The 14,714-nt window shown below is 45.5% G+C and overlaps 1 protein-coding gene across 1 annotated transcript in view; it reads right to left on the bottom strand.

The window, feature by feature from the left end:
• Nucleotides 1–14,714, bottom strand: part of FNTB (farnesyltransferase, CAAX box, beta) — a 40,348-nt gene that overhangs the window by 4,097 nt on the left and 21,537 nt on the right. Inside the window, exons 5-10 of the mRNA XM_061609489.1 lie at nucleotides 14,339–14,485; nucleotides 12,923–13,006; nucleotides 11,274–11,360; nucleotides 10,577–10,706; nucleotides 8,033–8,165; nucleotides 5,936–6,047 (exon numbers count right to left, since the gene is read on the bottom strand). Of these exons, the coding sequence (XP_061465473.1) occupies nucleotides 5,936–6,047; nucleotides 8,033–8,165; nucleotides 10,577–10,706; nucleotides 11,274–11,360; nucleotides 12,923–13,006; nucleotides 14,339–14,485 (693 nt within the window). The remainder of the gene's footprint in view (nucleotides 1–5,935; nucleotides 6,048–8,032; nucleotides 8,166–10,576; nucleotides 10,707–11,273; nucleotides 11,361–12,922; nucleotides 13,007–14,338; nucleotides 14,486–14,714) is intronic.

The raw sequence follows: 14,714 nt of genomic DNA, 5'->3' as shown, positions 1-14,714 counted from the left end.
GGTTTAGAGAGTTGTTTGCCAGGAGAGAGTGGAGAAGGAGGGGGGTGGAGTTCGGATTAGTATTGAGTAAAACCATATGCTTATGTGCCTTAAGAAGAAATCTTGTTAATCTTGTTAGCTTTGTTATCTTTAATAAATACTTAATTTGGTTTACCAAAGGCCTGATCCTTGGCTGGGGTTTCACAGACCAGAAGGGAGGGTAAGGTAATGACCAAGGCTGAAGGGAAACTGTAACAAATGGTGGCAGCGGTGAAGAGAATAACAATACCAGTATTCAGAGTCTCTGGGAATACCAGTATTAGGACGTGACTGGTGGTTGCCTAGCAGGGGGATCTGTTGAGATCTGTGCTAGAGCGGGGAGAGAAACAATAAAAAAGGACAGTCCGGACTGGTGGAGTCCCTGGTGGTGCCTAGTGACAGGCAGTAGCCACGTGCAGGTAGGAACCTGACAGGGAGAGCCAGGGAAGGGCGTCACAGGTGGTGTCAGTAGCGGTGGGATACGAACAACAGAGAATCCAGATACGAACCAAAGAGAATCCCAAAGACACGTGGTGACAAAGGAGACTACGTCACAGGTGTTGGCTGTAGCAGTGAGATACGAATACTAGAGAATCCCTAACAGTGGTGTGGCAAACAGAAATAACAAAACAAGATTATTTGTGAGAGTGACTGGCAAAGCGTGTGTGGCAAAGAGTGAGTGAACTCAAACACCATGGCTGAATACATAAAAATGAAAAGAGAGGAGCTGGTGGAGAAGTGCATAACATTCAATTTACCTCACAAGGGTAAAGGGGTAGATGAATTGAGGGTAGCACTTACAGGATTTGCTACTGCCCAGCAAAAACAACCTGTCAGAGAAGAGACCCCAGAAGGATACTTAAGCAATCCCGCTTATATAGAGTACTTGAGAGAGAAGTTAAGATGGGAGGCTGAGGAAAAAGACAAGCAGAGGGAGTTGGAAACTGAGAAGTTGAAGATGGAAACTGAGAGAATGAGAATGGGGTTTGAGGAGAGGGAGAAGCAACGAGCAGTGGATGCTGAATTACAAGTAGAAAAGTTAAAATTTGAAAGAGAGAAGTTTCATTCTGATGAAACAAGAAAGGACAGAGATGGAGCAAAAATAAAAATTACTCCAAAGGACTTTGCTGTCTATGAGCCTGGTCAAGATCCTCAAATTTACCTCAGCACCTTTGAAAAAGCAGCTCAGTTGTGGGGGCTACTTGAAGATAAATACATGCAGTATTTAGCAAACCTGATTAAAGGGGAATTGGCTGAGGTATACCAATATTTCCCCTCAGACAGGCCCGTCACCTATGCTGAATTCAAAGAAGCAGTGTTTAAAAGATTCAGACCGGGGCCTGATTATTTTAGAAAGCTTTTCAGAAACTGCCAGATACAGACAGGGAGGTCTTTCGTGGAGCTGGGGGCAAAACTGATGGACATATTTGGGAAATGGCTGACAAGTGCCAAAGCTCAGTCTGTGGAGGAGGTGAAAAACCTCATGATATTGGATCAATTATACCATCAGTTACCACCAGAAATAAGGCTCCTGGTCAAAGACCGTTCCCCTACATCGGTGCAGGAGGCCGCAGAGATGGCGGATCACTTCGCCTCCAACAGAACTGGCTGGGTGGGGAAACCATCAAGAGATTTTAAACCCAGACCATATAATGCTGGCAGAAGGGATGTGGTACCACAGCGAGTGAGTCCTCCAGTAAAATCTGAAGGGCACAGGACACCCCAGAGTGGATCTGTGTACCCTAAAAGTGAGGAGAAATTATGCTACAAATGTGGTAGACTGGGGCACCTACGTTTTCAATGTGAGGTTGCCAACCCCATTAGTAATCCTGCTCAGACAAGGGCAGTGAAAACAGAGCCCAAGGCTTTAGAAACAGTGAAAAAGGTTCAGTTCTGCCAGATAAACTGGACAGAAGTAACAGACCTTGATTCAAGTCTGAGAGAGGAAGTGAGTGTACAAGGGGCAAATTATTGGGCATTGCTTGATACTGGTGCCGCTCAGACATTACTGAGGCCAGATTTAATAAAATCTGAGGTAATATTACCTCAGGAAACTGTGACTATCCAAGGAGTGAGGGGTCAACCAGAAAGTTTGCCTGTGGCCCTGGTGGAAATGACTTGGAGAGGCCGAGAGGGCCGATATAAAGTAGGCATTAATGCCCAGCAACAAGAACCAGTAATACTGGGAAGAGATGTAATGGGAGCCCAAGGAAAGATATATGTAGTGACTAGACAGCAAATTGGCAGAGAAAAAGAAGCCATATTAAGGGGGGCTGAAACAAACAGGGTGGAATCTGTTAACCAGCCTCAGGTCACCATAGCAACCACTAGCAGGCCTGCTGAAGGAGACAAACTGTATCAAGTGGTCTCTGATAAGAAAGAAGCAGAGCAATTCAGGGAAGAGCTGCATAAAGATATAAGTTTGAAGCAGATAAAGGAACAAGCTCTGACCCAACAGATTCCTTTCACTGACAAACTGAGGAATCAAGTTGTGTGTGAGAATGGGATTTTATATAGACTGTGGATGCCCGCTGAGAGAAAGGATGAATGTGAACCAGTGAAGCAATTGATAGTACCTAGCAAATACAGAACCAGATTGCTAGAGGTAGCCCACGATGTCCCATGTGCAGGACATCTGGGAATAAAAAAGACCAAGAGGAGATTGGCGGCACACTATTATTGGCCAAACAACTCCAAAGATGTAAAACAACATTGTCTATCTTGTGGAATATTCCAAAAGGTGGGAAAAAGTGGAGTAAAGACTAAGGCACCCTTAAAGCCCCTTCCTATAATTGGACAACCCTTTTATAGAGTGGGAATAGATTTGGTGGGCCCTTTTTCCAAACCCACAAGGCATGGCAAGAAATATCTATTGGTGGTGGTGGATTTTGCCACCAGGTACCCAGACGCAGAAGCACTAACATCTGTAGAAGCCCCTGTAGTGGCAGAGGCTTTATTAAAAATCTTTATGAGGCTGGGTTTCCCTCATGAAGTGCTGACGGATCAAGGCAGTGTATTCATGGGAGAAGTGATGCAATGTATGTGAAAATGTTGTGGTCTAAAACATCTAAAGACCACTACTTACCATCCCGCCACTAATGGGTTAACAGAGAGATTCAATGGCGTTTTGAAGGGCATGATCAGAAGCTATGTTCAAGATCACCCACAAGACTGGGATGAACGGTTGGGATGCTTCTTATTTGCATACAGAGAAGTCCCTCAGGAGTCAACAGGCTTCTCACCCTTTGAACTCATGTTCACTAGAAAAGTGAGGGGACCTTTGGAACTGTTAAAAAAATCATGGGAAGGAACCCTGGGAGAGTACAAAACATCTGTAGTAGATTTTGTATTGGAATTCCGCAATAAATTAACATCAGTGATGGAGGTGGTGAAAAAGAATTTGAGTCAAGCACAGGAGAAGCAAAGTTACTGGTATGACAGAGCAGCCAGGGAATGTGTGTATGATGTGGGAGATATGGTTATGGCGTTCATACCCAGGAAACATGACAAATTACAGGCTAACTGGGAAGGACCATATACCATCAGAGAAAGGCTTGACACAGTGACGTATGTAATCACCACAGACCAATTAAACAAAAGCAAAGTGGTTCATGTAAATATGTTAAAGCCTTACCATACCAGGGATGCACAGGTGTTGCAAGTTACCTTATTCCCTGAGGGAAGTGGGCCTGAACTTCCAGATTTGGTACAGGAAAGCAAAGACAAAGGAGGGGTAGATCAAGTGGAATGGTCAGAAGAGGTGCAGGAGGAAGTAAAAGAAGAGATTCTGAGAGTTTTGAAAACTTATAGGAATCTCTTTAGTAATAAACCTGGCCGAACCAGTATAGCCAGACATTCCATTGATACTGGAGAGCATGCCCCAGTCAGATCTGTACCGTGCTGTGTGAATGGGAAAGTTGTGAGTGAAGTAATCTGTGTAGGACATGGGGTGGGGAGTGGGAAAGTCACCCCCTTATGGAACAAGGTGGAGGCAATACAAGCGTGGCCGATCCCCTTAACCAAAAAACAAGTAAGGGCATTTCTGGGTGTGGCTGGATTTTATAGGAAGTTTGTGAGACATTTTGGGGAAATAGCAACCCCCTTGCATGAATTAACAAAGAAGAAGTGTTCTGAGCGTGTGGTATGGATGGATGAATGTCAGAAGGCTTTTGATCTACTGAAGCAAGCCTTGTGCCAAGGACCCATATTAATAGCACCAGACTATGAGCAACCATTCATCGTGGCTACAGATGCGTCGGACCTCGCGCTGGGAGTCGTCTTGCTACAGGAGAGAGAAGGCACCAGACATCCAGTGGCGTACCTGAGTCGCAAGCTGACGCCGAGGGAGAAAAACTATTCGTCGGTCCAGAAGGAGTGCCTAGCGGTCGTGTGGGGACTGAACAAGTTGCGCCCATACGTGTGGGGACGAAGATTCACAGTGACTACGGATCATCGGGCCTTGTTATGGTTGCAGACTATGAAAAACCATAACACTATGCTGCAGAGGTGGTCCTGGGCCCTACAGGACTATCAAGTGGACTTCCAGTTCATCAAAGGCAAGGACAATGTACTGGCCGATGGACTTTCCAGGCAAGTGGCTGGGACTGCAGTGACGTGACCAGACGGAGGAACAAAGAAAGACATTTTCCCCATAGAGACTTTTATTTGTTAACGCGACGTATAAATCCTGGAACAGGAATAATACTCTGCTGTTGTTTTAAGGGGGGGGAAATGTGATGTTCCTATATTAATGTATATATGGTAAGTGTTGGTTGTTTAGAAGATACATGGTAAGTGGAGTGAAAGAGGAGGGGGAGTGAATGGGCAGTAGAATGCTAGATGATTGGCTGAGTGTTTAAAATGGCTGAACGTATAAAAGGAAGAGAGACAGTGGAATCTGGGAGGTGGTGGTGGTGGATGAGGTGAACTGAGTGGGTTGCTTGGTGGGGTTTGAGAGAGTTGTTTGCCAGGAGAGAGTGGAGAAGGAGGGGGGTGGAGTTCGGATTAGTATTGAGTAAAACCATATGCTTATGTGCCTTAAGAAGAAATCTTGTTAATCTTGTTAGCTTTGTTATCTTTAATAAATACTTAATTTGGTTTACCAAAGGCCTGATCCTTGGCTGGGGTTTCACAGACCAGAAGGGAGGGTAAGGTAATGACCAAGGCTGAAGGGAAACTGTAACAAATGGTGGCAGTGGTGAAGAGAATAACAATACCAGTATTCAGAGTCTCTGGGAATACTGGTTATAGGACATGACTGGTGGTTGCCTAGCAGGGGGATCTGTTGAGATCTGTGCTAGAGCGGGGAGAGAAACCATATAAAGGACAGTTCGGACTGGTGGAGTCCCTGGTGGTGCCTAGAGACAGGCAGTAACCACGAGCAGGTAGGAACCTGACAGGGAGAGCCAGGGAAGGGCGTCACATTCTGCCCTTTGGAACACAAAGGGGGGATGTGCTTTCAAGCCTGCATGGGAGAAATCTCTGCAGCAAGAAGAGCTCTTAAGAGGGCTGCCAGCGGCTGGGAATGGTCTTCCATATCCAGCAGAGGTAGTTGTCCCTCCCCATGACTAGAAGTGACAGAACAGTAGGGCACACTAAGCAAAGAGAGAAGCAGAGTTACATAGCTCATGCAGGTTGCAGCTTGTCACAAAATCTGGGTTGCCCTCCGGGGCAGAAATTTCATTTGCTTCGGTGCAGAGTACACAGAGCCCCAAGCTTGGTTTCTGGAGCCAGTTCCAAGAGTTCCCCATAGCTGTCTTCTTTGTGATATTCTATCACTTTATAGTGTGTCTCTTGTTAAAAAAGCTTGTAAATATAACCCCAGTCAGGAGTATTCCCGCTGTACACTGAATGACCAGCTGAAGTTTTCCTGTTTATGGTGACTTGACACTTTCAACCAGCGAGAGAAAATACTCACTTGCCCGGTTTGTCCAAGAGGCCCCCTGCAGGGCACTGGCAGCACAGCAGGATGTATTCTTGCAGCGCTTGCTGGTCAAACATCCAGCGTGTCATACTGAGGGCAGGGTCACCTAAAAGGAACAAAACTACAATAACTAAGAGTTCCACTGGGGATACAGGAGGCCAATGTGAACACAGTGCTGGAATGACTCCTTCCACTCCTCCCTCACCTCTTCTACTTTGCAAGGGGAGAGCTGCTGCCGCCCACTCACTGCCCTTGTCCTCACAACAGCCTTGCCTTTTCACTATTAGGCAATCATTTCCTCATTCCTCAGTCTCATGGGAAAAGGCAAGTGTGCTCTGAGGATAGTGAGCAGAGCGCAAGCAACAGCTTGTGGAGGGGATGGAACACTGAAGGGTTGAAAGGAAGCACAGCAGTAGCAGCATGTGCTTGCAGAGTGGATCTGAGCCAGTTAACAATAACAGAGATATTCACAACAGCCTGTGAACAGAATGCACGTTGAAGTTATCTCCTATATTAAGCAATATTAGTGCAAAATGGTTTATCGAGGCTACTACTCCGTCTCCGAGATCCAACTGAAAAAAGTCACACAACGTACCCATGCTGGTGTCACTTTTAAGCTGTTGCCAATTCCCACGTGTGCAGTGTTAGCACAACAGAGATGCTTATATACACGCTGTGCTCGTATGTCGAGGCTGTGCCCAAAGGGATCAGCAACCTTGCATAGCTATGTTTAAAACAAACAGCTCACACCCTGTGTGCCTTCCACTTGGTCCCCTGGCACTGGCCAGATACAGACATTTCAGGAAAACTTAGCAAAGTATCAATAGACAGACACATAGAAGGTATCAAGAGAGCATCCTGCATTCAATAACTGAGAAAAGTATTGGAGACACCCTGGTACATATGAATCATTTTGCTTAGTAACTAACCATAACCTTATTTTTCTCATAGATGTGCAGGGCCTTTTATAATTAAGTTAAACCCTGCTAGTTCAGTGAGGAGAGATTTCCGTGGAGCAACTGTGCATTCTGACAAAAATATCATCTACTATGTGCCCTCGTGCATCTAGATGTGGACAGCTGGGCAAGAAAGGAGAGCACCTACCCCCTTGCTTTGTCCAGAAATCACCTTCCCAGGTACCCCTCCCTAAAACCCATTCAGGGTGAGCTTTGTGCATACACACTTCCGTCATGGTACTGGGGAATGTCCCCATGCCCAAATGGTAGCCCCAGGTCTTTGAGAACTGTACTGGATGAAGCCATGTAAGTCATCTCATTTAATCTCAGTCAACCCATTGGGTCCTCCCCTCACACCCACCATCCCCATTGCCTCTGCCAAGCCACTGAGCACAAAAGGGCTTCTCCTAGGCCGGAGCCATGTTCTAAGTTCTTGAAGTGCAGCCACTGCCTGGGTCCCTTGTGCCTCTCAGAGTATATAGATCCTTTTGCCCACTATTTCCACAAAGACTCTGCAAGGCAGCAGCTAAGTAGGAGGGAGATGAAGAAGGTGTGAGGGTGAAGGTTGGGAGAGGTAAGCAGGGGGGAAATTAGGTGAGCAAGAGACAACGGGGGTGGGGAGGCAAAGTTTTGAGGAAGAGGGGAAATAGTACTTTCACATATAATGATGTTTTTCCAGGGTCCCCCAAATCCTCTTCTTTTGAATTCCAAGATTTGTTAATTCTGGTTCTACTATAATGTTGATATTTATTAGATTTCACAAGGTCAGAAAATGCAAATGCCACAGTGAAACACATCTTATGTCCCTATAGGCGGTACTCAACTTCTCTTGCATCTAGATGTGGAGACTTCCCCCCCCATCCGCCCCCCCCTCTCCCCAAGTATGTTCCAGAAGGTGGGGGGAACTCCTAGAACAGATTGAGTGGGGAGGAGAGGTAAGAATATTTCATTGTGGAAGAAGAATCCTTGCACTGATGGACTAAGAGTTAGTGCTATGATGAATTTCACCTTCTGCCTTTCGCTTGCACTAGCATCCTCAAGCAAAAATGTATACATCTATCAGCTTGGGGGGAAACACTTGAGAAAGGCAGCACAGCTGGGGAATCACGGACAAACTTGTGATACTGAGACTCACCTCTGATGTGCAATGCTCGATGTAAGAGAGGCAGCAAACCCGCCTGCCAGAATGAGTAGCAGCCATCTACCAGCTTGTTACAACGACCCTGAAACCCTCCTTCAAAACGCATCTGGCGGCTTGCAACCCAGTGCTAGCAGGGAGAGAAAGCAACCATCGCTATTGCTCATTGTACTCACTGGACCTACGCTACATGCAGCAGGCATACTTTAGCGAGTCACAGATAACTGCAGTCTCCTCACACATCCTTGAATTTCATTCATTTATTTATTTTTATTTCTTATTTGATTTATATCCTGCCCTTCCTCCCAGTAGGACCCCAGCGTGGCAAACAAAAGCACTAAAAACACTTTAAAACATCATAAAAACAGACTTTGAAATACATTAAAACAAAACATCCTCAAAAACATTTTTTAAAAACATATTTTTCCAAAAAAAAGAAGGTTTAAAAATATTAAAAGCAATTTCAACACAGACGCAAACTGGGATAAGGTCTCTACTTAAAAGGCTTGTTGAAAGAGGAAGGTCTTCAGTAGGTGCCAAAAAGATAACAGAGATGGCGCGTGACTAATATTTAAGGGGAGGGAATTCCAAAGGGTAGGTGCCACTACACTAAAGCTCCATTTCCTATGTTGCGCAGAATGGACCTCCTGATAAGATGATATCTGCAGGAGGCCCTCACCTGCAAAGCGCAGTGATCAATTGGGTATATAAGGGATAAGACGGTTTTTCAGATATCCTGGTCTCAAGCTGTATAGGGCTTTGTACACCAAAACTACAACTTTGAACTTGTTCCAGTAGCTAATGGGCAATGGGCAGCCAGCACAATTCTTTCAGCAGCAGGGTGATATGTTGGTGATACCCTGCTCCAGTGAGCAGTCATGCCACATTTTGCACCAGCTGCAGTTTCCAGACCAACTTCAAAGGCAGCCCCACATAGAGCGCATTACAGTAAATCCAGCCTGGAGGTTACCAGTGCCTGGACAACAGTGGTCAGGCTTTTGCAGATCAGAAATGGCTGTAGCTGTCTTACCAGCCAAAGCTGGTAAAAGGCACTCCTAGCCACTGAGGTCACCTGGGCCTCTAGTGACAAAGATGGATCTAGGAACACCCCAGACTACAGACCTGTTCTTTCAGAGGGAGTATGACCCCATCCAAAGCAGGCAACTGACCAATTATCTGAACTTGGGAACCACCAACCCACAGCGCCTCCATCTTGCTAGGATTCAGACGCAGTTTACTGGCCCTCATCCAGCCCACCACCAAGTCCAGGGAACGGTGCAGCGCTTGCACGGCCTCTCCCGATTCAGATGTTACAGAGAAATAGAACTGGGTACCATCAGCGTACTGCTGACACCTCGCTCCAAATCTCCTGATGACCACTCCCAAGGGCTTCATATAGATGTTAAACGCCATGGGGGACAATATGGTACCCTACAGCACCCCACAGCAGAACTGCCAGGGGGGTGAAAGACAATCACCCAATGCTATTATCTGAAAACGACCCTGGAGATAGGATCAGAACCACTGTAAAACAGTGCCTCCAATACCCATCTCACCAAGTAGGCCCAGAAAGATACCATGGTCAATGGTATCAAAAGCCACTGAGAGATCAAGTAAGAGTAACAGGGTCACACTCCCCCTGGCTTTCTCCCGATAAAGGTCATCCATCAGAGCGACCAAGGCCAATTCAGAATGAATGTCTGAAGACGCATATCTCCCCTTCATGCTTAATGTATTTACTATAGCAAAATCCAGCACACTCAAGTTGCCATGGAACACGTGAAGAGGCACTCAATAAAATTAAATGTGGATGCACGCAACCAAGCAATCCAACAATGGAAAAGCAGGTTGGTGAACATCAAAGATCTGTTTAAAATTCAAATTTGAGATGTTGACAAACTATTTATTTATTGAATGCATATCCTGCCCTTCCTCCTGAAGGACTATTTGGGAAGAAGGACTATTTAAAGAAACCAATAATATAATGGACAGTAGATGAATAGATAAGCTTCAGGCAGTAGAATAGGAGTAGCAAAAAATGAGAGGAGTTACTGCTAAAACAAGTGGATATAAAAAAGGGGGGCAAATGTAAGGGAGAATCCCAATCCTGGCTACTAAAATCTAGTTGGATCTTAAGTTTTGGCATTGCGATGATCACAAAGGTCCCTACTCGAGAGATAAGGTTGGACCCAGAATACCCCTTTCAGAGAAAGGGAAGTGAGACCCAGGGGAGGCTCCCACTGGAAGGAGAGGGGAAGGATTTTCACGGACTCCCCTGCACCACCTTCCACATTGTTCTGGAGGGTCCCCTAACTGTCTGGAGCAGGTTTACAGGGAACACTGAAATTAACTTCATGACCTGTGAGCGGAGTTCTGCTCATGGCAACTCTGGATCCAACAAGAATAAACCCACAATGCATGAGGGTCCAAGTAAAAGTACAGTAAGCATAATAAACACCCACAATATGCAAGCCATAGGGAAGAAATGTTGAAGCAGGAGCACACAGGGAAGACCAACAAGGGTGACAAACGGTTACTTACCAACAAGCTTTTCAGATTCAAGACGTGCTCATTTTTCAGGATGACCAGGGCTGCCAGTCCACAGAAAGTGTACCCTCCGTGGGCCTCCATGCCAGGGACGCCACCAATCCCACCCTCCCAGTTCTGACATCTAATTCAAAATAAATACAAAAACAGGAAAAAGCAGGATATGTATTCTTCTTCCCAAAACAGCAATACAACAAATATCTTGTTCGCTCACTAGATTCCTACTGGGCATGTTTAACCTCGAGAAGAGAAGACTGAGGGAAGTCATGATAGCACTCTTCAAGTACTTGAAAGGTTGCCACAAAGAGGGGGGCCAGAATCTCCTCCCAACTGTCCAAGAGGGCAGGACACGGAATAATGGGCTCAAGTTACAGGAAACCAGATTTCAGCTGAACATGAGGAAAAACTTCCTAACTGTTAGAGAGGCACAACAATGGAACCAATTCCCTAGGGAGGTGGTGGGCTCTCCAACCCTGGAGGCATTGAAGAGGCAGCTGGACAGCTACCTGTCGGGTATACTTTAATTTGAATTCCTGCATTGAGCAGGGGACTGGATTTGATGGCCTTATAGGCCCCTTCCAACTCTACCATGATTCTATGATCCTACTGCTGGCTGGTTGCCACATGTAAAAGCTGGCAATCCAAGGAGCACCAGGTCTCCAAAGCAAACCAAGAGGTAGGATTTGCGTACCTTGCTATCCACTCTGCTGTCCCTTCAAAAAGCATTGGTGTGATGATGTTGGTAAGCGAAGCCACTGATGCAGCACAATAGGCACTCCTATGATTTAAATACAAGACTATTTACATTCTGTACGTGATTGAAGAATGCAAACTGATTCACTGCCGTTTAGGGGGTCATAATCATATCAAATGACACAATCTAGACCACATAGATAGCACTCGAATGTTAAGCCCTTTTACACTCAGGACTAAGTTTTAAAATCTGAAGAGAGAAATCATTATTTGTTTTTAAATAGAATGACTCTGGGTAAGGTTATTAGAAAGACCCTCCGTGGCGCAGAGTGGTAAGCAGTGGTAATGCAGCCAAAGCTCTGCTCACGGCTGGAGTTCGATTCCAACAGAAGGAGGAAGTCGAATCTCCGGTAAAAGGGGTCGAGGTCCACTCAGCCTTCCATCCATCCGTGGTTGGTAAAATCAGTACCCGGCATTTGCTGGGGGGTAAAGAAAGGCCGGGGAAGGAACTGGCAATCTCACCCCATATATACGGTCTGCCTAGTAAACGTCGCAAGACGACACCCTAAGAGTTGGAAACGACTCGCACTACAAGTGCAGGGATACCTTTACCTTTATAAAGGTTATCAGAATGGAGGTTTACACACTGGAGGGTCTTTCCCTGGACATGGTATGGTTGGGTTTGAACTGTTGTTCTAGCTGAAAAATTGTGAACTTCGAAAAGCATAAGGATGCACAAAATCAGACAATTTTTCCATCACTTGGTATCCTTTTATTAAATTCATCAGAACAGAGGCAACAACCACCTACCACACATGGTCACGTGTGGGGAAACATGATTGGACATTGATCTACATCCCAAATTATTTTTGGATGTAACATGTTCACTCTCTCCAATGTTCTTACATTGCAATTGCTATATTGCTTTTTATGTTTTTGTTTAAAAATAACTACGACAGAAGTTACACCAAGAGTTAAATTGAGAAGACTTTATCCCTGTGCATCCATTTGTTCCCGTCATCAGTCTTAGATACTGATGGCTTGCTTTCCTAGATTTATATTACTAGCTACAGAAGGATACTGAGCGGATTTAGTATTGTTAATTAAGGCAAAAAGGCCCTTCACACAATATTATTTCTTGGAAACCCAGGAGAACAATCCAAAGAAAGCTACATTCTTCCCTGAATGAGCAACCAGAGCTTCATTTATATTGGTTTTGTCACAGCAGTTTGCACAGCTGAAGTGGTAAGCCACGGTACAAGCTGAAAAAGTGGTTTGTCTCTTTAGCATTAGCATCTGCTACACCAAAATAAAACTCTGACCATGTGTGCCATTCTTCCCACCACAAACATATCGCTTCTCAATGACTGCCCTTTCCTGTCCCCTAGAGAGGCAAACCAGGAATGTTAAACAACACTTACAGCGGTAAAAAGCAAATTATACCTCCCATAATCTTCCTAACATTAGAAGCCAGGACCTTATTCCTCCACTCAAGTTTAGCTGCATGATGACAAAACTGCCCAAGATTAACGTTTGCTATGCTAAGATAAAACACTCTATGAACACCTTTGCTGCAGAAGTCTTGTAACAACCCAAAGCCACTGTTAGCTTTATGTGAGAGAAAAACTTCGAATGTTTCCAACATACCTGACATCCACTTCACCCCCTATATGCATGATGAAAGAGCCATCAGGTTGCTTCAGGGAATACAAATACTCCAGAAGCTTCTCTCTGAAAATCAAGTTCAAGGAACATTAGGAAACATTTCTCCCTATTAGGAGAAAAAACAAACAAACTGAGATGCCCTAAGAATCAACCAACGTGAGTGAAAAGGGGCTTCAGGATCAATAGTTTTCAGCTCTTTATTGGTTGAGGAACCCCAGCAACATGTCATGATATTCCACGGCACCCCTTCTCCCAGCCAACATCAGTTCCCTCTCACTTTCCCTCCAAAAGCTGTTTCTGTAGCTCCTCCTCACAGTGGTTACTTTGTTCTCACCACTATGCTTTAATATTCAAGGCAAGTCCTCACACTCCAGAATAAGACTGCAATACCATTGCCCTGCAAGATAAACCCAAATAAATACATCATGACATACGCACCCTTCCCTGTTTTGTCCCAGCACTCAGAAAGACTAATTTTGAACATTTCAACATTGAATGTCACATGATGCACCATGGGACTAGATCAGGCCATGTGTTACTTGTGGTCACTCCCACTTTTCAAGTTGAGGGCTCCTGGCTGGAGTAAGAGGAGAAAGTGAAGCGCCTGAGGAGTGAAGTGGAATGCCTGACAGATGATAGCAGACCCAAAGGATTCCATAGAACCTTGGTTGAAAAACATGGACCGCCCAGACTTTCCCCTAAATATGACCCTAACCCTTCTGCAGTCCTGGAGAACAAGAGAGGCAGTGCACCAAGAAACGCAAGAAGAGCCAGAAAGACTCTCCTCTCCTTGATTTCATGTAGGACCTAACCCCTGAATGCAGGTAACAATACACAGAGGCTTTCCTTCCAGGACTTCAGCACCGCTGCACAGAAGAAAGAGTTTTCTCCCTCCACCTCTCCACTAGGCAGACTCTGCTCCCTGCACACAAATGTAGGAACATAAAGTCTAGGTGGACTATCAAGTGGGGCATTTCATTCTTTTGGTCAGTTTATGTGCTGCAAGAGGCCCGACAAACCAAATTCTAAGCCACCTACAAAGACATCATCAAGTACTCTTTGTGTCAAGGTCTCCCATCTTGACCAAGAAAGACTCCAAGGCTTGAGATCAGAGCAGGGCTTCAATCTACCTACCGCCACAGGAATATTCAGGAAGCAGCAAATGAGTGGACTGAAGGCGGTGGGGTGGATATAGACACCAAGCAGCACACTGCAGCAAAGGCTGTGAGAGTAAAGGACTTCCTGCCACCTTCCTCAGTAAGTGGGAAGGCTGAAGAGCAAGATTGTACAGACAGACATTGGTCAGGGATGCTTTAGGCATCTTGGATCAGAGCAGGAGAGGAGGGGAAAGATGGCCTAGATGATCCATGGGATCCTGTCCTACTCTTATGATTTTACCTGTTGATAACACTGTAAGCCTCTTCAGTGCCAATAATGCAGAGAGCATTGACAGCTGCATAAGTAGGAGCGAGATGTGGGTACTGGCCTGGTCCCCCTCCAAAGCCTCCACTGGGGCTCTGACAGCGGCTTAGGAACTGGCACACACTAGGCACAGAGGAAAAACCCAAAGGCAAGATTAGTTTTGAAATAGACAGCATAAAACAAAACAAAACACAAGCATCATCCATTTTTAACTTAGAAATAAAGAACATGGGATTGTATCCAAAGTAGCACCAACTCACAGCTCCACCAGCACAAGAATTTCTGCTTGCGCAATGCAACTTCCCCCCTCCCCCCCAAATCCCTTCTAGGGGTTCCCTCAACTCTCTAGAGC

Source organism: Rhineura floridana, chromosome 2 (assembly GCF_030035675.1).
Source record: "Rhineura floridana isolate rRhiFlo1 chromosome 2, rRhiFlo1.hap2, whole genome shotgun sequence".
In the NCBI taxonomy this organism is placed as follows: Eukaryota; Metazoa; Chordata; class Lepidosauria; order Squamata; family Rhineuridae; genus Rhineura; species Rhineura floridana.
The sequence above is the reverse complement of the archived record's forward strand: the minus strand, read 5'-3'. Positions and strand labels throughout refer to the sequence as shown.